Source organism: Syngnathus floridae, chromosome 9 (assembly GCF_059516105.1).
Source record: "Syngnathus floridae isolate MCC-2025c chromosome 9, RoL_Sflo_1.0, whole genome shotgun sequence".
Classification (NCBI taxonomy): Eukaryota; Metazoa; Chordata; class Actinopteri; order Syngnathiformes; family Syngnathidae; genus Syngnathus; species Syngnathus floridae.
The window spans coordinates 4,114,280-4,138,503 of record NC_142421.1 but is presented as its reverse complement, the minus strand read 5'-3'; the positions used below and the strand labels follow the sequence as shown (position 1 = coordinate 4,138,503).

Below are 24,224 nucleotides of genomic sequence, written 5' to 3'. Positions count from 1 at the left end.
ATTACATCTCCATTCAGTAAAGCAGGAGACAAACGAGGCAAAAGGGGAATAAACAGATGGTGACCAAAGCACAGAATGTACCCGTTGCAAAAAAAAAAACATGCATTGAAGGTACACTTGTACCTTATTACCATGTGCATGGATTAAATTGGCACTCAAACAATGCACTTGAGTGACAACATGGCAAACAAAAAGCAAAATACTAAAGCTGCCGCACGTGTGTATGACCCTACCAGTAGAATCGACCCGGCATCACGTTGTCGTGCACGAGCTGCCACCTCTTCCCGAAGTCCACGGAGCTGTACAGCTGCGAGATAATAGCGGCGGTTACAACAACGGCGAAGTAAATAGCCGGCGGCCCCCGCCGCAATCAAGCGTGACAATCGGCGCAAATTCGCCCACCTTGCTATCGTGGCTGTAGGCCAGGATCCAGTTCTCCTGCGCCGGGTGGAAGAGAAGGCTGAGAACGTTGAAGCTAATGGGATGCTTCTCGAAGCTCGCCCCCTCGTCCGAGCTGATCAGAACAGCGCTCTCCACCACCGGGTCGCTCAGCATCATGATCTGAAGTACAGATGAGGGAAGCGACATCAGAGCGACAGTTGTCTTACGGCGGTTGAGCTGCTGAGAAGTAGAGAAGGCGTATTTTTTTTCTTGTCATTTTGTTTGCTTGATAGCATGAATCATTTTCAAGTGCACCTTGACAATATACTTGTACACGACATCATGGGGAAAAAAAAAAAAAAATCACAAATTGTAGATTGCTAATATTGCTATCACGACAGTCAGTTGAAAATAGATATAAACATATTCAATTTAAGATATTCATTCCAAATTATTGTGCTAGCGTAATAGCATAGTTTCCCAATCATTTTTTAACTCTCTCGCAACAAACAATAATGAATACTGGTCTTGATTCCCATAATTCCTTAATTCCCATTTCCAAGATGAAAGCAGGCTTCACGAATCACCTATCAAAGCTGTGCTTTGGCGCTGGTGCATCTGTGTGTAAGACTCATTGGTATTCATAATAGAGAGATTTGAACTGCAATTTGTTAAAAAAAAAAAAAGATCCAGAAGAAATAATCATTATCATGTAGTAAATCATTGAGATAAAAATCCCACAGATTTTAGTGCAGTCATAAAACTTAATATCACTCTCAGCCCACTTTTGTTCTCAGGCACCCAATTGTAAAAAAAAAAAAAAAAAGTGAACGGAATGGGGAAAACAAAGCATGAGACGACCTTTTGTTTGTTGGTGGGGCACACGTAAAGGTAGCTCAGCACGGTCCTCGAGCCCACTTTGTCATTGAGCTTGGTGTAGGTGCTTCCATAGTCGCTGGACCTGCATACAAAAAACACAAGCTGCGGGTAAATAAACAAGCTCATGTATTTCCAAAACGTTCTATTTTCTTGAATATTTATGGTGCCCATGCTACAAGTTTAATTTGTTCAATATATATGCTTGATACATAAAAAAATAAAATTGTATCTCAAATATTCTGAATGAAAGAATGTAGAATTAGATGTTTGTTTATTTATGATATTATATATTTTTTTGCTCCAATTCAGGAGATATTGGACTGCTCCAGGAAAGAAACAATTGCAAAGTTGCAGTAATATTCATAATTACTTTCTATGTGTATATTATTATACTGTCTGTCTATATGTGTTGCTCCACCCTTTGGTTGTTTTAGTGGTTTTCTCAGTTTTTTTTGTTTCGCTTGACACTAAACAACCGGAAGCGGCGTTAAACAGTATGAAAATTGATTTCTTGGTTTCCCTTGCTGACATTATGAAAACATTCCATGCAAAAGCTAACAAATGATCTCTCGGGCTTCGCTCTGTCACACACTCCTGTCACTTTTCCATGTCCCTTCCATGTGCATAGGTCCATGACAAGGGTAAATGTGCTTGTCATCCCAATGCTCAAAAATCCCCCCCCCTTCCCTGATGAATCCTCACCATCCGTTCTACCTGAGTGCCCGCAAATATAATTTCCCGACATAATTGGATAGATATCCAAGCAATGCCTGCTATCATTGTCTGTGCATTAATCTGAAGTGTCCCATTTGCTGTTGACATTGTTTTCCAAGACTTAGCCCCTAAACACATTTGTGCCAGCTAAGTGCTGCCTTCAGACGCCACGTCGGAATGACGGAAGGAGACAAAAATATGTGACGATATCGCACCACTGAGTTGATTTAGCAGAAAAGAGGCAGTCGGTTGAAAACGCGGAGAGGACTCGTGCGAGTCGCCGCATCGATCCAGATATCGCCGCCGACTGGCTGGAAGCTATTGTGGCCATCAATCATTCACGCTCTTATCACGGAAATCATGCATGCCCACTTCTTTTCATAACATATCTGTGTTTTTTTTTTTTTTTCACCTACACCGAGCGCCTTAGGTGCACAGTAATTTACTTGGAGGTTGCGATGCAGACACCTACGTGATGGAAGAGGCCTCCTGTACTCGAGGGGGGGTGGGGTGGGGGAGTGTAAATCTTTGCAGCGCCTCTAGTGAAACAAATCTTCATTTGAAACTCTATGGACTGATGTGTTTCATAGTGAAATGAGTTCTCTTCATTCTGTGAGAAGGCAGGGGGGGGGGGAGTGCATATTAAAAGACTGGATTGAGTTCTGTGGCATTATCCTTGATGAAATGAATTCTTATTTATGAGCCTGACAGGCGCACACAAAAATGTGCCCTTCGATATAATTGCGGTAGCGTACAAAGACTAGTGGTGACTCAATTACTTGTGACAATGGGTGGCTGCAGACAGCATGAGGAAAAAGTGGTGTGATGTAAAACCATTTTGTTTTAGTGAGTCAAATGCATGATCATTTTTTTCAGGTAAAACAATGGCTTGGAAATTAATGTAGAAATGAAATGCATTTTTTTTATGGGGGGGCACTGCTAAGTCGACCACATGCGCCAAATATTTTTGTTTGTATGTATAGGATATTACAGCTAAGGTTGGATTGATTTATTATTTTTATGAGTGTATTGCATACATTTTCTGTGGGCAATTGGCTCGCACAGCTTGGAGGGAATATTCCTGAGGACTGTTTTAAATTGCATTAAAAAAATATAATGCATAATGTGTTTCTTTTAAATTAATACCCCCACTGACTGATTAAATCAGCATCATTTGCATTAGAATTACAGAACCCTAATTATAATCATGCAGGGTGTACCTAATGATGTGACTACCGAGTGCATGGCTTCCATATTAATTAAAATAGTTTGCTCGACTGTTGAGATGTTCGCAGTTTTTTCACCATTTTCTACTCATATTTCAAAATCCTAATTCATTTTTATAATTGAAATGTCAGCAATGTTGCACTTGCATGACTGAAAGGAAATTTGAATCTTTTCTTTTGTGCTTTGTGTAGACAGATGTGTGAGCGATGCTGGTAGCAGCATGCAAGGCGGTCACACTACGAAGCAGATTTTTTTTTTTTTTTTGTCAGTCCCGCGAGCAAAGTTAATGTGCAAATGGACAAAAAGCCTTCTGCCATCCATCTGCTGCCGCCGTCGCCGCCGCTGCTCCACGCGCACCCCAATTTCAAACGCTTACGACTCCTGACAGATCACGATACTTCAAGAAGTTTATTTACTCAACTGCAGAGAGTATCAGGTGTCTAGCAAAGAGTACAGTTAATTGGAGTAAAACGAAATAGTCATCCAAAAAAAAATTGCTGAAAAATTTACAGTTCGCCATGGAGCAAATTGCTTGGCTTTATTAAAACATATGTCATGTGGGCTTCCTATGTATCTTCATTCTTCATCCTCTAGCGAGCGTGTGCGAGCTATAAATCACAACGGATGGCGCACCGATCTATGAATATATTTTCCTTAGCTTTGTGCTTTTGCATGTTTATCGGATTAGAAGCAGCGATGCGCCGTCACCTCGCTGCGCGTCCAAGTGATTCAAGGCAACGTACCTCCACAGAGAGCTCTCGGTAACGGCGCCCAGGTTGAAGTCGTATAGCTTAGTCAGGATGAGGATCACCTGCAACGGAAGATTTTATTAGTTAGGAGGACGTCTGCTGACCGTTTTAGTGTGAATCCTCCAAAAATGAATTGGAGATTTTGTGCCATCTGTAAAGCTGTAAGCAACTTGAGATCTTGTGAAATTCACAGTATGAATCCACCAGTTTGGTTTAAAGTGGTAATTTTTGGATCATTCTTGGTACGCCTATAAGAAATCACTTGTCCCCATTGAAATGAATTGAAATGCCATTAATCCGTTCCTGACAGAAAAACAATATAATTTTTTTTGTGTTTTTAAAAAGAAGCACGGGATTCCGATATATATTTTTATATACATTATTTTATATATATATTTTTTAAATATATTTTTATAGATTAAATGTGTTTTTTGTTTCGTTTTTGAATGTAGTTTTAAGATAATGAATAAGTCAATTTCTCACAATTCAACCCTCGTCTTTTGTAACGAGTGTCATCACCAAGAGCATCCCAATGACAAGGCACGCTCATGTTGTGACTCGACGTCAGCGTGCTGGCCCGTGAACACAATCCACGGGCGGCTTGTATGCCTCATTTAGAATGACTGGGAAAAAAGTCGACACAAAACATAATTGTTCAGTGAACAATGAAAATGGCTCCGTGTTGCTTTTTTATATACTTTTCATCTGTAGCCGAACGTGATGCTTTTGGCTAATTGGAGGCTGTCCAGTCTGCTGTGCATGTTCTCTGGACAATGCCTTTCTGGGGAGTCGGAATTGTGGATCGTAAAAGGCTGCCAAGGCACACAGGGCGCACTGAAATGCTTTGCAAACACATTATTGTCACTCCAATGATATTATAAAAGACCACCCCATGGGGATGATCATAACTCAGCCTAGGAAGTAGTGCAAGCCTGGAGGAGTAGGGGTGGGGGGGTGGTGGGGGGTTAACAGAGAGGCCGGAGGAAAGGAGGGAGTCGGAATAACAATCAGGGAGGAGAAACATGGCATATCAAGACTAAATTTCATAAAGCCTGGAAGATGGGTCGCAAGCTCAATTACAGTTAGTTTAAACACATTAACCTTGCGGGACCTGCCGAACGACTCATTAAAGCTGGAAAAAAAAAAAATCCACGGCGCATTCGGCGGAACAAAAGACGTGTCTTTAAGACGCCTTTGAAGATGTTAAAAAGCCAATTGACCCGCCACGCTGCCTTCAAACGCAGCCCGTGCGCTCGGCCGGGACGAGGCGCATTACGGGTTAATTAACCAATCACAAAGACAGATAAGTATTTGCATAACTAAACGCATCCTGTCTGCCAGGTCCGAGGGCCCGAGTCGGAATCAATTTGGTGTAAAGACTCGGTTAAACGGCTGTGATGTCGGGCCTAAACGCCCGCTTTGAGAAAAGTGATACAGAGGAAAGATGCGTTGATGGCTTTTGTCTCCTAAGTGCAACCAGCAGAAGTAAAAGCGGAATTGATTTGATCTGAGAGCGGCAAACAAATTAAGTGACTGTTGACGATTACGTTTATAGCTTTGGATTACGAGGATTTAATGGAAAGTTGCGCAAAGTTGGCTGAACAAAAGTAGAAATAGCTTCCACTCAAAATCTCTCTGCTAGTACTGCTAGTACAGTTGAGGCCATTGAAATGCACTGGGAAAATAAAATGTATTTTTAAACACCAAAAATTATCCAGAAAAATGAAAAAAAATATATAATAAAAATAAATGAAATATAGAAAATTATTCAGGAAAATTCTAAAATAAAAGCAATACTTCCATTATGCCTTTGCCATGAAAAAGGGTGTCAACCTGTCTTTAATTTTAAGTTATGGATATTCTGTTATTATTTTAGAGTAGGCACTATGAGAATAAAACAGTTATGAATCATAAATATGACATTGTAATAATTTAAAGCTTGTGTTAGTTATAAAAAATACATGGGCAGAGGACCTTGCATAAAAATAATCGGATATTAACTCATTCCCTGCCAGCCGCCATGGCAGTGAGTTGAATCGTGATGGCAATATCGAGGGGCGGGGGTCGCACTTGGATTAATTTTCAAAATCGTTCAGCCCTATCCTCTGCCATCATGTTTGTGTTTGGGGCTCATTAGGAAGCGGAGGCCTTTCGAATTGGGTCAGCAACGATCCACCTCGGAGAGCGACAGACTAGTGAGGCAGATGACTGTTTGCATGATTTGTCCCTGAGTGGATACATCAAGAGAACATCGCTGGAGACCGTTCCCATGTCTTAACTCTTACGGAAAGGTTCCGTAAGCATGGATATGCAGTCAATGGGGAGCCTCTAATATATATGCAAATGCAAGTGGGCCACATCAGCAGCGGCTACAAAACAACATGACAAATGAAGTCGAATTAGTGGCAAAATGCGACGTGTTTTTTGTGGCAGCCTGGCTTTTTATGTAAATAAAGGGAGGAAAAACAAACCCAAAATGGCTTCCGGTATAATCGCAACGGCTTCAAGGTAAATAGCATTTCCAATGCGTCTCGTTGTTCACTTGCAAACATGAAATTAAATAAGAACCCGGCGAGGGCAAAAGTGGCGCATTTATTCATGTTTATGTTTTATTGATGTGCGCAAAGGGAGCTTTTGCCCTGGGAAAGTCAGCCAATCATTTCTTCAGATGGGATCCCTCATGCAGCCTCCAAGGAGTCGGTTTTAAGTCATCCGTTTATCCAAATCTGCTATTCTGGTCTGTTTCTTTTCTCTTTCTTTGCCAGCTTTTCTTCCTCGCTTGCATCACAATTCCAATGAGGAATACACAAACACGCATGCACAGAAAAAAAAACAAAAAAAACAAAACATGAAAGGCCTGTCAAAGTCATGTGCACTTTGACCCCCCGCGGGCTGAGAGCCTCCATGGCAACAAGCATGTCGCAGCCGCTCATCCGAACCATCTTACAAAAACAGGCCAGTATGGAGGCAGCACTGCAACACAATGACTGCTGGACCAAATCAAATCTTTTGTTAAAAAAAAAAAAAAATCCAACAACAATGCTTTTTTTTCTTCCCCAAACAGAAATACTCAAATTTTAAAGTGCTTTGGGTAGGACGTGAGAGGCATCTCAAAACCACTTTTTTCCTACACGGCTCGCAATTTAGCTATGAATCATATCAGATATATTGCCTCCTATAAATAAAATGTTGCTGCACTTTCTCGAATAACTCACTTCAAATGGAACCTCAAAAAGCTTCAATTCTGGCTAATTGGCCAATCTAGGAAAAATAAATAAGAGCAAAAAGAACACCTGATTGTGCTTTGCCTCTTTTCTCCAAAAAGAAAAGTCGTGGTTAGCGTTGCTTCCACTTTCGTGTTGTTTTCCGACCGAACCGGAGGCGCCAACTCGAGGTTCTAAATTAATTTCCAAGGGGACGAGCACCTGTGTTGAGAGATTGATACAAGCTTCTTTGCTATCAAAACATGGCAAGCTTTATTTACTTTTGGTGGCGTCTACAAAAGTTCGCATTTACATTCTCATGAATACTCATAAGCATAACTGTATATGAATATGACGGTGCAGAATAAACATTCCATGAGAGACTCTCCGGGGTTGCCTTCAGCTTGTTCCCTCTTTTAAAAAGCAGACGACTACCAAGTAATCCTCAAGGTATTAAGCGCCAATCAAACCTCGCTTGTAAACTGACTTTGGGTTAGTTAAGGCGGTGGCGACTGGACTGAATTAAACATGACCGATTTCAAACGGCCATTTCAATCCATCACAGCAGCTTCAAGATGCGGTCGAGCTAGAAACCGCAGAGGAACCACCAGAAGATATTTTTGCCATTCATTACCATGTCCGCACGGGAGACGGGAAAAAAAAAAAAATTCACGAGCTTCCTGACAACCACCGTATCAACCAATCATCAAGCTTTTGCTGTTTTTACTTAAAAAGATCTAATTATGCCAATTATCCCCTCGCCCCCATTTAGAGTTCTGCTTGACCAAATAAAAAAATCTTAATTTGCTTCAGGCACTATAAGAACAAATTATCAACTCTCTATGGTTATCGCTCCGAATAGCAACACACTGACGGTTTTCAGAGCAGGGAATTGATTAAAGATGAATATATAATAAATTTAACAAAAAAAAAAAAAAAAAAGTGGAGTTATCTAAATAATTCACATCCCCGGAGAGCCTTTGTGTCCATTATCACACACTACAAGCTGGTAGAGAATCATGGCTCGCCTCGCCGTGTTACCTTTCACTCGCCTCTTGGCTAAGTAATCTCTACAACTATCGGGAGTACACGGGCTCATTAACATAATTTTTGTACAACTGAAGAATATCACAACAAGTCACACAATCGTTCCAAATGAATCCGTTCATTAAAAAACTTTGACGGAGTCGCTCAGCAAACGTCAGGAGGGATCGAATGCCGACGTCCGAGATGGCGAGATCGAAGGGAGGCTAATTGGACCAAATTGATTGTTTGTACTTTTCCAGGGTAAAGACGCACACGGGTAAGGTGTTTTTTTCCATCAAGTGAAGCCTCACGCTCGTCCCGGGAGATGACGTGGAGACTGCTGTGCGTACGTTTGCTCGTCCTTAGGAATCCTGAGCGAGGAGGCTTTGAGTTTGAGAGGCTTCAGCAATCAATTCAGTCCATTATGTGGCAGGGGAGGGGGTGGGGGGCATTTATGAAATGGTCCCAATATTAGAGGATTTTACTTCAACGACAGCTCCATTGTGGGCAAAAAAACAACAACGAGACAATAAAAGCACAGTCTGTCATTAAACAATGTGATTGCGCCGTCTCGTTCTCGACCAAGAGTGAATAATATGGTTTAATGGCCAAAACATTTTTTGCGTGGCTTTCTTGTCGAACAAAAGGTGCAAAATCAATTTGAAGGCAAAGCTATTTAATAAGAGGTTTATTTCACTGTCATGTTGCACATATTTCTGAGGGACAAAAGGGAGACAGAAATTATTAATAATTTTGTTGAATTGCCCAATTTGTAATTTGAACGAGTTTCGTGCATTGAAATTTTGAGGTCACGCAACTTTTTTGGTATGTGTTTGACTGTAAAAAAATAAAAAGAAAATTAATCTCATTTAATTCAGACTTGGTGCTTCCAAATGTTTTAGCACTCGAGTTCACAAGGCAATGGTCACATTATTTCAATATTCAGAGAGGTGGAGGGGGGGAGGGGGATTGTTTTGAGAAAGGCTGACCTACTTTTCCCTGCTAATTTATTTTGGTACTTTCACCGTGATGTTTCATTTTTTGCTAGTTACATGACTACAACTGCAGACAAACAGCCAAATGACAAAAACAAGACTCTTGAGGGTCCCGCTGTCAAGGGAAAAATTCCTTCCAGGATTATCAATGACAGTTTGGGGGGGGGGGGGGGGGGGGGGGCATTTTTGACGTCCTTAAACAGTCGTTTAAATGGCGACAATCAGTGCGGGAGCATAATAGGGTTCATTTCATTAAAAGTTCAGGTTGATTTATTTCAGAAAATAACTAAAAATGGGAGTTACGAATTTAAAAAAATAATAATGAAAAAGTAATCGGATGGATTATGTGGATTACATGAAACGCAACATCCCTTAATAGTCACAATCGCGCAAATTGCACACGGTGATGCGACAAAAAGCGACATTTCCCGGGACAGCAAATTTCTGCACTTATAAAGTTACTCAAATAATGTGTGAATAGGTAAACAATACTTTTAAGATGGTGTAAAATTCCTTTCCATTAAGCCTTTACATTTAATTTGGCCTTGATTCAACTCTCGAGGTTGTACTGCACAGCAAAACTTTAAATGATGTGTGAAGTTCGATATGATTTGATATGTTGCGCTATTTAAATAAGGCTTATTGGCTCCGCATCCCTGTTGATGAAGACTCGATCGCATTTAGCCCAATAATCGCTCATCAGGCTAATGCGTCTGTCGTGTTGTTCGCCAACAAAGCTTTGGATTTACTATTTGTCATCATATCTCAGTAACCTCAAATCCATATTCATTCCATCCTTTATGAGCACTCATTTAGACTGGAAATTTTTTGCTTTTCAAAGCAAAAGCAACCTGTCATTTTAAAGGATTTGTGCCAAGAAAAGCTATTGAGTGAACTTTTGTGTATTTTCTTTTTTAAATGCATCACTGTTTGGAAGCTCTCTATCATCATCGTTGTCATCCATTTTAGAGCCTTGTGCGGCACTTAAGGTCACCCTGCTGTGGCATATAAAAAAATATTATTTTTCCCTGCATTTGTTAGTTTGGGCATGAAAAAAATTGGTGTATACCAGAATTCTAAGACATGTTTAAACATTACGGCAGAAGCAAATGCCAAAAAGTCACTTAGGCTGTATTCACACTGCAAGGTTAAAATGAGACAGATTGGATTCTTCGTTCGAAAAAAAGTGGAAGGTGTCAAATTATTTCAGGGAAAATAAATAAATAATATATATATATATATATATATATATATATATATATATATATATATATATATATATATATATATATATATATATATATATATATATACACATATATATATATAATTTGTGTGTCTATAACACATCGCCTAGAACAAAGAGTTTTCCTGTTATATATGTGTGTATTGAAATGTACACGGGTTAGCCGGTCCAGAAAATTAAATCCAGTCATTCAAGTGGAATTGGGCCCTGAAGTGTAAATCCAGCACGGCAGCCAAGCACTCATCAAGCCTTAATGAAGTCATCTCCTGATGTGACTTTCAAACTCACAAGTTTCCCAATCAAAATAATGCATAAATTTGTTTTCGCAACCTAATCACAGAGTTAACGCCGACCAACCCGCAATCGTTATTAAACTAATTAATCACATGCGTACTTGTCAAATAGGCTCCTGCGCCTGCTTTGTGGCTTTGATTAATTAATTGAAGCATAAACGTGCGAGTTGTGAGTGTGTGTGCAGAGGCGGAAGCAAATCAAGCAGTGAACATCAAATTGAAGGTAGACCTTGATATGCACTTTGGGGTAAAACTAGTCTGAGTGCAGACAACGTTGACGTGATGCGTGCACGCAATCCCCAAGCACGAATGATTCATGAAAAGAGGGACCGTGTGCATGTGCATAAATAAAAGTGGTGTTTCTTTGAATAATTTCTACAGGGGCGGGGGGGCGGAGCAAGGCGGGGTCACCGTAAACCCGACGCCGCATCATCGAAGTCAAATGTAGCCATTATGGCAGCCAACCCCGGTGGCGTCTTGTGGCCGTGGCCTCGCTCAAAACTCGGGGTTGCAGTTTTCCATCAGCGGCTTACAATCATCAGTGGGCAGCGAGGCCCCGCGAGGCTCGACGGCGGCCGGCAGGATAAATGAACATGTGTGATGTGCTGACACCCAGAGGAAGCACTGTAATGCATCAGGACCACCAAAAAAAAAAAAAAAAAAAAACGCCCGGAGACTGCGGCTGGACAGTTAATCGAATCTTAATCGAGATCATGATTTCGGCAGCTGCGATTAAATTTATCCGGTGGTTGGCGATTGTTACGGTAACGCGAAAAATGGAAATAAGCACTCAGTAAGTGGTCAGCCAACCACACGGAAGCAACAAGGGATGTTATGCAAAATTATTCTTTCTTGTTATTATTATACACAATCATTATACCATTGTATGTGACACGAAAACCTTTTGACGACCGTTAAAATTGTAAAACTGAATGTCTTTGATACTGTTTGCGACCTTAAGTGATGAAAACTACGTTGCAAAAACTCGCAAACCTTCGCCCTTGAGCGGCTTTTAAATACGCATATTCTTTATCCTCTGCAAAGAGTGCATCCTAATGAGGAATTGTGACGACTCCGCCCCCTGGTGGCCAAGGCACTCATAAGCTGCAGCAGCAGCATGTACATTGAATTGAAGCACAATTAAAAAGTTTCGCAATTATTTTGATTAGATTTAAGCGTGTCAAAACGGTTCTTTTTATTGCCACTGACTACCAAGCTTGAATGTTCTGCAAGGTTAGAAACTGAAGTCGACTCCGATCAATAGCTGTGATGATAATGTGCCAAATGGCCCCGTGTAATGTCAGCGGTGTCACCTGTGATCACAAACCCACAGGGAACCATCAGGGCCCGCGGCAGTTAAACCCATCTTTATAGCAATCTTTTTTTTTTTTTTAAACGTCTGACATGTGACGCGACTTGTGAGTGACCCTCGGCGCCTTCGTCGATTCCTCGCTGCGAATGGACACTTTTAAAGTGCCTGCAATTTGGTTAAATGAATATTTTTCAATCGACTGAGCGTTGTTGACAATGTGAGACACCGGATCTCATTAACTTGTGCAGGTGAAGCTCAGGTTGTCAAGATATGAAGCGATCTATCCCGGTGATGACAGCAATCACGAAGGCAATTTTCCAATACAGGATGTCACAGGAGCGGAATGAAATGTTAAAAGTCCTCCTCGCTGATTTCTATCAACTATTCAGAATCCAAACTAGTTTCAGGTCCATGTAAACTGAAAAGTTCCCACATTAAACAGGATTAATAAGTAAAAATATCCCAGTGATGTCCATTCAAATAATAAACTAGCATTTTTTAGCTGAGCTGTGACTGAACACATTGGCGTTGAAAGCACTTTTCATAATCCGTGTTAGCCACCCGAAAATCTGGCCAGACGCCTGTGTGAATTGGGAGCGCCTTCCATTTGATTTTACGGATCAAAGAGTCTCCGTGCAAGGAGGCCTGGCGTGTTAAATGGAACGGGCCCCGTCTGTCTAATGAAGCGGGCTTTAAACACAGGTGTCCTCCGGTGCCTTGCCATTTACCCGCCTTCTTTTATTGTCTATTCATAGGAACGCCATTACATGCAAAAAAAAAATTCTGATTGGGTATGCTTGCGTCGTCGCCGTCTCATCTGGACTTGCGGCCTGCGGCGTGGGGAAGAGACGAGAGAGCTGACAGATTGCTTTGACTCGCGCCACCTTTGGACAAAACGAGACATTTCGAGCACGCGGGCGTATAAAGAGCCTCCGTCGGAAAGATATGTGGACGTTCTTTAGTGCGACATAAAAGTATAATTGCGGCAAGAGAAGCAAGAGAGAGGGCAAGGCTATCAATAAGGCTTATCTGTATCGCGGCCTTCCCACTTTGCAGGAGTAAAGGCGGCCGAGTCCCATCAGGGGCGGCAATTTACTCACATGCCAATAACGTGTTGATCGCCTGACTCACGGATGGTGTGAGATGGTGTTACCTGACGGGGTTTCAGTCAGCAAAGTCCCCTGAGAACCACATGAGCTGATGTGCTTGGGAAAAAAAAAAAAAAACCTCCATGTGGTCATATCATTGCTCCTGAGCGTCGACGCGAGACAGAAGATTGAAATATTGATTCAAGCAGCAAGACATCTGCAGCCAAGCGGCGCCTATTTTTTTGACACATTTAATGACGCACATGAGCTCACATCATGGTATAAATCTTCGGACTATGTTTTTAACACACGCACACACACATACTGGAGGGATGGACTGATTGAGTTAGGGCATAGGCAACTGGTGGAGACACTGAGAGGCTCCTTGATTAAGTTTGAAAAAAAAATTGTGGCTCACAAGGAATGTGCTTCTCTATTTTTGCCACACAAGAAAAAGTGTAATTGCACATCCACTCCAGTAGGGGCAGTGGCACAGAGACTAAGAAACAGTTATTTTTTGTTTTAAATTGATATATCCTTTTTTTTTAATTATCTATAGTCGTGGCGGAGTTATGGGGTGCTAAATTTTTTATACCCTGGGGTCACTTGTTTGTGCATTTTTGCCACTTTTCAGATCATGTGCCATTTTTGACCTTAAGAGTTACCTTGTGCGCTCATAATTGGCCCAATGAAGTCCAATTAATCCAGACTGTACATTAAATGGACATAAACTTGAGACATCCCACAAGCAGTTAAGCATGAAGTCACGGGGGAGTTCTTGATCAATTCTCCCAATCAAGTCTGAGTCAATGCAATTAAAGTCAGAGTGCTTTCATGTGTCCAACAATCCCAGAAATCAAACCGTACTCAAAGTCTGATTTGCACACTGATTGGCATCTCTCCATTGCGTTGTCACCCCCCCCCTGCAGTGAGCTATCACATCTTAGCTCTAAGGCAAAGCCCCCCCCCCCTCAAGAAAAAGAACAGACCACCGCAATGAAGCCATTTTCCTTCAAATGTCCCCCCTTAGATTGGAAATATTATCAGTCATTTACATCAGATGTAGCCTGAGCTCCAACACGGAGTCATAAAAAGCCATCAATTTTCCCACCGCAGACTCGGGAGCACTTTTGGGACTGCGGGAAGAGTTCCGAGTGTATAAATCTAAAATTATGTGCGGCGAGAGTGACAAGCCCATCAGTGATGATCCAGTGAGCAGCGTCCCCACAGTACAAAAAGGCCATCTTTGCTCAAGACGTCTCATGGCAACGGCATATTTCACCGCGTGGCCCACAAATCAGATCATATCAGTTACATTTGGGGATTTATCGACGGGCAAATAATGCATCAACGGCGTTATAAAAAGGACGTCAACCTCAAAACGGAATACAACAAGCGTGGCTTCAAATAATATCTCAATTCTTGTGAAGTCATATTTGCATTTGGGGGGGTAATGTAGTTCTATTTTTGCCATTTCTAGGACAGCAATATATTCAGATGTGGCCCCTGATTAATGTTGCTGCCACACACAGTTGTGCCTAGTGATCTTTGGAGATTACCTGAGGAGGAGAAAAAAAAAGAAGAAAAGAAAAGCAGAGGAGCTCCTTTCCATTTGTGCAAGAGGTCTTTCGGAAGGATTAACACAAATCTCACAGCGGGTACATGAAGGGCCCGGGCTATCAATTAAGTGAGACTCACGTGTCAAGTAAGATTAATTCGGCCCCAAAGGTCAAACTTTCTCGTCTTGATTAGAGTTACAGTGAGAGATGCTGCTTGATTGTTGCCATGCATAATTAATGGAGTGTGATTGCCTCCCAAACACCTGCCATCCCATAACTCTGCTGTCATAAATTCTCCAGTGAGGTTAAGTGGACATTTTAAAGTCACGTTAAATTGGAATAGATTATAATGGCGGCCAAACCAATTTTCTTTACGCACAACCACGCATTGCGCACATATTTTTGTGACTAAATGCACTAAATGGTGCATCAACAAAAACAACACAAATTGCTCCTTTCAAGACAGAATCGGGGGGAAATTTAGCACCATTTTGGAGTCGAATGCGCTTTTACGCACAAGGACCGTGCGTAAAGACCCGGTAAGGATAATCGCGTTAAAATGTTAATTTCATGCTCTTGTTTTTTTGTTACGCGTGGCAGTCAAGTGAAACTCACGCTGCTGTTGTGTCCGGACCAGTGCACCATCGCCTGGTTGTGCGCAGAATCTCCCGACAAAGCAAAGGTGGAGGTGTCCAGATAGGGATCACTTTGCCGCGGGTTAGAACCTTTGGTTTCTTCCCCCGCGCGCCGATATTCGGTTCGGTAGCCGGCAACCCCTTGGACGCTCCTTTTAAACACATATTTTCTGTCGGAAAAAGCCTCTTCTCCAATTAGCTCGGTCCCGAGTCTTGTCTTTTCACGCCACTTTTGCCCGGAGTTATCGTCCAAAACTTGGAACGAGACTCCCGCGTGCGTTTTGTCTCGGCCAACTCGAGACTTCAGCGGGTCAAACCTCCTGTCCGCTGCAGAACTTATTCCTGCTTTCGCCTTAAACTTGTCGTGAAAGGCGTTGAGAAGCAAGGCAAAGAAAAGAAAGAAAGTAGCACGCGACCACAGTCCCATTGTGCTCGCTTCTTCCTCCCGGGGAGTCAGTGGCAACTTGTCAAATATTCACGGTCGCATTTGTGCGCGTGAAAGGAGAAGAGGAGCCATTGGGCAAGGAACCGTTGCGTGTCATCCAGGACTTGCTCAAAGTGACGGAGCGGTTGGGGAGGTGCTGCTGCTGCTGTTGTTGTTGCTCCTGCTGCTGCTTCTGCTGCTGCGCGTCAAGCGGGCGCGCTGGTGGAGGGAGTGAGCGCCCGCAGGAAGCCTCGCTGCCGCATCAGTGCATGATTGCGTGAATGCGAGGGGGGGGGGCGTACAAACACGCGTAATCATTTGTGAAATGGTTCCCTTTTCATTGTGGTGACAGGATCGTTTGAAGCTGTCACTAAACTACAAATTCACTCCAGTGAACCCAACTGGTTGCAGATTTGCGACCATGGCGTTGTTATGGCTCTAAGCGTATAGAGCTGCGTGCGTGCTTCTCCACCTGCTTTCCTGGTGAGACGCATCTACTTTTTATTCAAATTAATTACACCGGTACTACTAAAAGCCCCAGGACTTGTTAAGTCTCCAGAAACAAGAGCTTTGAACTCGCTCTATGATCTGTCACGCATGAGCGTGACTGCTGGTACCAAATAGTGCAAAGCATCACAAGTCTTCTTTTTTTTTTTTTTTTTTTTTACTGAATCAATACTGCAATTTCAAAAGAATGACTTCAAGCAGACTTCCCCTACAGTTTAAAATAGCGGACATCTGGTCAAAATATATCAAGATCAAGAATCAGTTTTGAGCGGCCCACACTTTTCAACGGGGTCTTCCAAAGCCAGTATGGTTTTTCTTACCGTGGTGTTTTGAACCCCGATCTGACTTTTTTCGAACAGTAACCACAGCATTGGTTGTAATTTTGCTTCATCACTAAAGTGACAACTGGGCCAAATTTGATTGTATTTATTCGACAATGGCGTTGCGGTGATGTCAGAAGGCGCATCCAATAGGAGAGGGGCTGGCAGAGTGATTTCAGCATGCTATTTTAGAGGACTACTGTAATTAACATTGGGAAATTGGAGTACGCAATAGAAAATAATTTCAAAGACAATTTAGTTGTTTTTATCTACAGTGGGTACCAAAAGCTTTTGTTTTTTTCCTCTCAGGATGCGAATTTCACACGAATGAAGAAAAAAAAATAAGCTTGCCGCACATGCAGCGGACATATTGCCCAAAGCTTATAACGCTCTGCGGCTCTGCTTAGCTTTTGGCATAACACAAAATGGCAGATCTTGAATTGCTGGGCAGGCACTTAAGAGACACAATTACTTGTATACAAGTCAAAATGTTCAAAATGTTCTCCTCCATAATGGAAAGGAAAGGTCACTAAAAGGGTCGGATCTTATTCTAAAAACCTGTGGTGACTTGGTGGAAATGAAAACATGTTTGCGTCAGCCAGCCGTGAGAGATAAACACGTGTGCTTCAAGGATAACAAGCACCAACAACACCATGACAAATGTAACCGTTTGTAATTCTATAACGCAACAGCGAGTTACACACTTTGAGACGTAAAGTCAATGTCGCGCCGTGACCGAAGAGGCTCCAGCCAAGGAGTCACGTTCATCAAATGAACACAACACATTCGCCCCTCACCGGGCACTTGATTAAGTACAGCACAATCTAATGAGATCCTGTACAAGAGCTCGGTCAAAAAATTAGTAGATTGCTCCCTGCGTGTAAACAGTCCAGGACAAACAAGAAGCTCATGTAAATTGGACAGCTATGAACCCGGCGCCCTCAGACCAGAGACTTCTCTCTTGCACATGTGCAGTAAGAGGGAATTCAAATCACCACCACTCAATGGCGTTTTACAGGGAACTATTGTACAATTCAATTTAAAATGGACATTGCATTCATGTATTGTTGAAATGAAGTAAAGCAAAGGTTCACTTAATAAGAGCAACAATATTAATAGTTTGATACCTGAAAACGGTCCAGACATCCAAACAGATTTTGAAGCTCCACTTCCTGGTTTTATGCTCTAGACAAGTCACCAAGGTGAGTCTCCACCAATCAGAGCATGCTAGTGGGGCAGACCAAATCAGGGGGCGGGGGGGCACATGTTGCATTAGTTTGATTATGCTTTAGACAAGTCACCAGGTGAGTCTCCACCGATCAGATCGTGCCAGTGGATCATACCAAGTGTCGGGCGGGGGGGTGCACATGTTGCATTAGTTTAATTGTATTTGTCATTTAGCTTTGTATATTTTGGAATTGTTTCATAATTAGACATTTTTGTCAGTTGGTAACTACTTTAGAGTGAATTGTGGTTTACAAAGTATGAATTAAAAAACAAACATGTTAAAGGTTCCCTACCTGCAAACTAGACATTCCCAGATTCCGAGATTTCCATTTTAGAATAGTTTCTTCATTCCCATTGTGACAATCAACAAGACAAATTTCTGTGTGTGCTTCTTTGATTTTGGCAACTTCTCATGCTGGTCATTTAACAGTGGTGCAATTGTGCTTTGTTTGAGTGGAGGTTGGGGTACTGTAAAAAGTCTTAATTACATTCAATTGCTCCGAGGCTCCTTTGTACTGCCCGGTTAATGAACTCTGGGTTGCAAATAGCAACAACCTTCCGAGCACTAAGAAAAGAAAAACAAAAAAAAAGAACATTCACAGTCCTTCAAATCTCACAGTCCAAAGCAGCTCAACGTGTTGTCACCTTTTAATCTTGCAGGCGACAGAGAAAGTCAAGTGAACTGAAAAAGCGCCGTCTGCCATTGTCCTTCCTGCCGGGATCATATCTCGGTCACCATTTTTCTTGTGTTTGCGGGAGTCCCTTTTCTGTAGAAAGAAATTGAGATTCATCCAAAGCGAAGGCTGCGGGCAGCAGGTGCGACTGATGTACCTCGGCCACACGGCGGACAGCTCAGTCTCTCCGCAGGCCGCCCCTCGCCGGAACGCCTCGCCAATGAGGGGGTAATTGGACTGATCGCTCTCTGTTTACTCATTATGCTGCAAAGATGAAGTGGCTTGCTCCCAAATAAAACGGCGGCAAGCTGGCAAAAGGAGGACGAGCCTCTTCCATCCTAAAATGTGTGAGGAGACGGCAATATGCCTCACGTCAGCTTCAGTGTGTGGAATTTGCCGCTTGTTAATTGTCTTTTGAGCTCCTGTGATGATTCCAATACTTGCTAGAGGTTCATCAGAATCCAAAATGAAACCATCCGACTTGTTGAGGAGACAAACATGGGCAGTGACAGTCATACGAAGTTGTATTTTGAACCATCTGGTTCTTATACTAGTCCATCACTGAATCCAGTCCTAAATATCAGTGAAGACTAATCGACTTTGACTCGACTTTCCACGACAAAAAAAGTCTTGAGTCATTTGAGGTTGGTGACTCCCCAAAGCCGGATCAGATTTTCACTCTGCTGAGCCTTCCCCATGGTGACGTGAACGGAACTAGACTGCTTGGAATCATCTTGTAAAAGCCTGAATTCAACTTTGGAAGCAAGCGAGAGAGGGAAAGGCAGTAAAGTACTGACTTGTGTATGAAAGATATAAAAGTGTGTTTAGGAATGCCACGATATCTCCTGGTGGATTGATGTTGATAACAAGGAATATCGCCCATCTTCCAGGGTGGAGTACATACTTAAAAAAAAAATGAAAGCGCAGTGTGTGCGGCAGTGTGGTTGGCTCTCCATTTTTTTTTTTTATGTGCTCCTCTCTCCGGTGTAGATCATTAGCAAGATTATCAGATGCAATCATCTCATTCTGGTGGCGCATAACTCAGGCGGGCCGCCCGCGTCTCTTGTGAAGCAAACTCGAAAGCTTTCCGGACAAAAATCCCATTTGTGCATCTGCTGTCTGCCTTGCCGAGCTTGTTAGTCGCAACACTTGAGCGATCCCGGTGGAGGCACTAGCACCAGCCGTAATGGCCATCAACCCGACAGTTGGGGGGGGGGGGGGGGGGGGGGGTATGAACAGCGAGGTGCGCTTGCTTCGATGGCGATACCGGCGCTGTTAAAAAGGACAAATGTCCTTTTTCTTATTGCAAATGGCAAGTGGAAAAAGAGTCTTTTTACAATCTCTTTGGGAGGACTACATTTCGGTTAGTTTGCCATTCCGCCGTAAGCGTCCTCAGTGCGGCCTGTTAGCGACCGCGCTGTGCCATGCTAGCTTTTGCCACAAACTTATCTCCCGCTTTTCACGTTTGATTGCAAATACTCGGGTGAGCATATTACCTCATCCTTATAATAATAGCTCCTCGGCGTATCGCCTCAAGGATTCCGCTGTTAATTTATGACAACTTGGAACTGAGTTTTATAGCTTGGCCATGTTGGCTTTCTTCGCTTACGTTAAAATAATTGCTGCGATTTGAGGGACTCAGCACATCAGCTTGGACAAAAATCATATTTTGGTGGGGGGGGGGGGGGGGGGGGGGGTAGTGAGCTCATGAGATTTATTTTCTTACCTCAGTCGAGTCCATCATCGGCTCCGAGTTACAATCAAGGAAGAATTGTACGGGCATCAATTACATTTTGACAAGAACAATCCCACTGCTCGACTACTGACCCAGATGGAGACGGTGATCGGCAAAGGTGAGAAAATGCAGGTCCGGACTTGGACGTAGTGGTTGGCAACCGGTGCTGAAAGTCTTGTTAGCTTGCTTCTCTGTGTAAAAAAATAAAAACTGTTACAAATGCTGCAAGGTGAACAGTTTGGCAGTTAATCGCAGTTTTTTGTCATCCTAAATCTCAACTCCGAGAATTACACTTGGTGCATTTAAAACAAACATATAAGTTTGCCTTAAGGTTTGTGCTAGTTATGTTTTCTGTTTGTATTTTTCAAGCGCTCTATCAATAATGTTGCGTTCGCAAGTGTTTCACAAGAGAAAAGATGCTCGTTCACCTCATCCTGGCTTGATATTGAGACCAACAGGTACGATGAAATAATCATAAAGCGGCTCCATTAAATCTTAATGATGATGTTTATGTATCGCCAGAGGAGAGCAAACGCCATCTGCTTCCGAAAGCACTGTACATTTTCTGACCCACTTTGGGAAATGATACTACGTATCCGACTGTTTAAGCTGGGACACACACACACACACACATTCGATTGTTATGCAAAGGTTAGTTTGACTTGTATAAATGAACCTTTAATCTCACTTGAACCGTATCCAATTTGTTAGCGTAATTCCGCTAACAGTTGAGGGAGCCTTTTCTCTTTCCTTCCCCTCCAGGGAAAAGACATGTTAGCGCCTTTTTTCTCTCCACTGAATGGATTCCGCCATTGTTAGGCAGATAACGCCAGTGTTGAATTGCTAAAGAAAAACGCTTAAGTGTAATGAAAGCAAGCGGAGATTTGAGCATAATTCCATTAGTATATTGGAGAGTGAAATTTAGAGGACGTCGTTGAGGTGAAACAATGCAGCTTCAAGAATGACTTTGGGCGACAACTTTATTTGCAAAGACAATGACAGTGCAAGCAGGAACACTAATATATATATATAAATAAATAAAATATCTAGATATAAATATATACATAAAAATCTATATATAAAAAATCTATATAAAAAATACATATATAAATACACACATATATATATATATATATATAAATAAAAAACAAAAAACAAAACAAAATATATATATATATATGCATGCTTCCACATGGACTGAATCTACAAGTTGTCTTATTATTAAGGCAGGCAACAATTGAGACATCGTTTTGCATGACTACGCTCCATCTCGAGGGCATCGCTGCTGTTGCTGCTGCTGCTTGGGATGTCAGAACGTAACGTGGGAGTAATATATGCGAGCGAGTTGCAGGGAGGGCCGCATGGTAAGTAACGATAGGCGCAGATTAGATTAACAAGCGGCATGACACGGACTCCTTATGCTTCTCCCCCTGTTAGCCTCCGTATGATGTTTGGCAGATTTATTAGAATGCAACATGGAAAATTAAAAGGGCAAGGTGAACGTGTTGGGAATGAAAAGTGATGGGGGGGGAAGGGCTTTCTTCCCTTTCCCCCCACCATCATAAATAAGAAACGCTTGTATCACTTTATCGTCTTGACATATTTTATACTGCCAACAGCGAAGGGGGAGAAACGCCTCCCCCATTATGGATTTTGCCCCATCATTGGGTTTCCTCGGACTTTCAGTGTGATTCCTTGTGGCTTCCCTCGCTCGCTGACAGAAAGAGGAAAAAAAACAATCGATTCTTTGCTCCGATTTCTCTGCAGCGTCTTTTTCTGAGATGTCTTATTGAACACTTTGAAAGGCCTCCAAAGGTGAGGTGATCCCGGCTCCTTCACTTTTAAGGAGGCGATTGCTCCCTTCCCGCGGCCTTTTTACCTCTCTCACACACACACTCGCACCTCTTTGTCTATCCATCTTCTTTCAAGTCCATTTCTACACGCTTCTTTGCCAGCTGATGTATCACCACTCCTTCCGCACCCTTCCATCTCACCCCTTTTGAAGTCGGAGACAGCTCCAAAAAATCCAGCATGGCTTTTAGGACAGCCGGGGGGCGGGGGTGAGGAAGATATTTCAAGAAAAGAGGGGCTTAAATTTGATTGCCAAAAAAAAAAGAGCGAGAGAGAGAGATGGAGAGGGAGTCCAGAATTGCATGATATGTTGTCTCAAATCACCACGGTGTTAGATGAAGATATATTGTCCACCTGCAATTGCCGACTGGGTATAATTTAGGTTAAAAATGAAAAATCCCAATACCTGAGATATGCACGAGCGGAGTGAGAACATCCGTGCTCGAGCTAGCACACCTCGGAATCACTCATTCAGCATTGAGATGTAATTGCATGATTTAAAAGCGGCAGTGTGCATACATCTTAGTCAATTGTTGTTGTTTTTTGAGCCGTCAGATTTTTTAAAAACACTGATATCATACAATTTGAAATTCCAACCAAATTTGGAGTCAATAGACACAATATTGGGTCTCAGAGACTTCCAAGCAGTAAAGTACGTGAGCTGATTTTACAGCATGGACATTTTTGGCTAATGTTAGGATTCAATGAGCACTTGGTGGACTTTCACTTAGCAACACGATTTAGTTAGCAAGTTTCAATTCTCTTCTTTAACTTCTTAATTTGTTGTTGAAAATGTTCAAATTAATGTGGTTAACATTGATCATATCTATACATTGGCAATTTTAATTATGATTATTATGTAGCCATATTTTGCAAACAAAACATTAGCAAGAGCTAAGCATGATAAAGTTTAGTATTCCAGCCCAAATAACAAACATTCACATGATGACAGCCAATTAAAATGAATCTTGTCTTTGTAAATGTTAAAATGTTAGAACGTAAGCTCTTTAGCGTGAAATGTTTCGCTGCCAAGAAGCTGAGTCATATTGGAGCACAATGTTGCTTTTGATTTTGCAGTGCTTTTTGTCTTGCTAATAAAATGCATCACAATTAGAGATAAGAGCTTTTCCGCCTTCAACATCGGCCGCAAAATAAAGAAGGTTTAATCATTTATCCTCCTTGAAATCATTCCTTAAGGAACATGTAGTGCAAGTGAGCGAGGTAAGGAAAAAAAAAAAAAAAAAAAAAACACAGGTTGGGATCTCATCACTTCATCTGTGTGTGCCATTATCCTTCCTGACATGGCTCCGCCCCAATGCCACCTTTCACATTAATGCAGAGCAGTTGACAAATGGTGGCGGCTAGCAGACGAGGAGATCGGCTTAGTAGTTACGCTCCAAATATTCTCCCGACATCTCGTACGGAGAACCGAGCTCCCGTGTTTACAGGCGATGCCGTGAAACCCGTAGTAAAACTGTACGGGATGAAAGCGATGCGAGGAAGACATTATAAAGTTTCCCAGCTTTTGTGGTGTTTCAGCACCTGAGTAGAAATGCAATGCAGAGCAGACAGTTTTTTTTTTTTTTTTTTTTTTTTTTAAAGGCAAGGTCAGGTTGAGGCGCTTCATGCAAATGCTTGAGTAATGCTTTATTCTTTGTGCTTGGGTTAATAAAATAGAAATGTCAGCATTAGCATTGTGAACCCGTCGAGGCTATTTTATTGGGTGTGGTCGCAGACACTTCATTAGGGACGCCTGTACCGACATGGGGCTCTGTAATTTTCTACGGTCTTGGTGTACAACTCTTTTTACTATATAATTGTAGTTTCATCCAAATATTTACCATAATTATAATTTTCCCCCTGCATGTGTTTCAGTTAGCGACGGCTTATTCGGACTTGCGTACAAAATGTTGTTACGTTTCTGCCACAGATATAAAATAATTTTAAAAAATAATACGCCGCAAGCTAGTACAATCGAAATGCCATGTTACCCAAAATATTTGTAAAAAAAAAAAATATATATATATATATATATATACACACAGACACACACACATACTCTTTAAAACAAGCAAAAGAAAAATTAGAGCTAACCGAGCGCGGCCTCTTCTGCATGACGGCGCAATACGCGGCACTTTGACACGAACCCGTGGCAAACTAAGGACCCCCTGCAGCGATG

At 42.1% G+C, this 24,224-nt stretch overlaps 1 protein-coding gene across 4 annotated transcripts in view; it reads right to left on the bottom strand.

The window, feature by feature from the left end:
• Positions 1-24,224, bottom strand: part of sorcs3b (sortilin related VPS10 domain containing receptor 3b) — an 81,269-nt gene that overhangs the window by 18,966 nt on the left and 38,079 nt on the right. For 2 of the 4 annotated variants that reach the window (XM_088385533.1, XM_088385532.1), the window contains exons 1-5: positions 15,288-15,751; positions 3,945-4,012; positions 1,243-1,342; positions 403-561; positions 234-307 (exon numbers count right to left, since the gene is read on the bottom strand). In XM_088385533.1, coding sequence (XP_088241659.1) covers positions 234-307; positions 403-561; positions 1,243-1,342; positions 3,945-4,012; positions 15,288-15,734 — 848 coding nt within the window. In that variant the 5' untranslated portion in view covers positions 15,735-15,751. Of the gene's footprint in view, positions 1-233; positions 308-402; positions 562-1,242; positions 1,343-3,944; positions 4,013-15,287; positions 15,752-17,685; positions 17,786-18,078; positions 18,351-18,430; positions 18,553-18,616; positions 18,798-20,185; positions 20,386-24,224 lie in introns of those variants that run through there. The other 2 variants (XM_088385534.1, XM_088385535.1) reach the window with 2 other exon arrangements.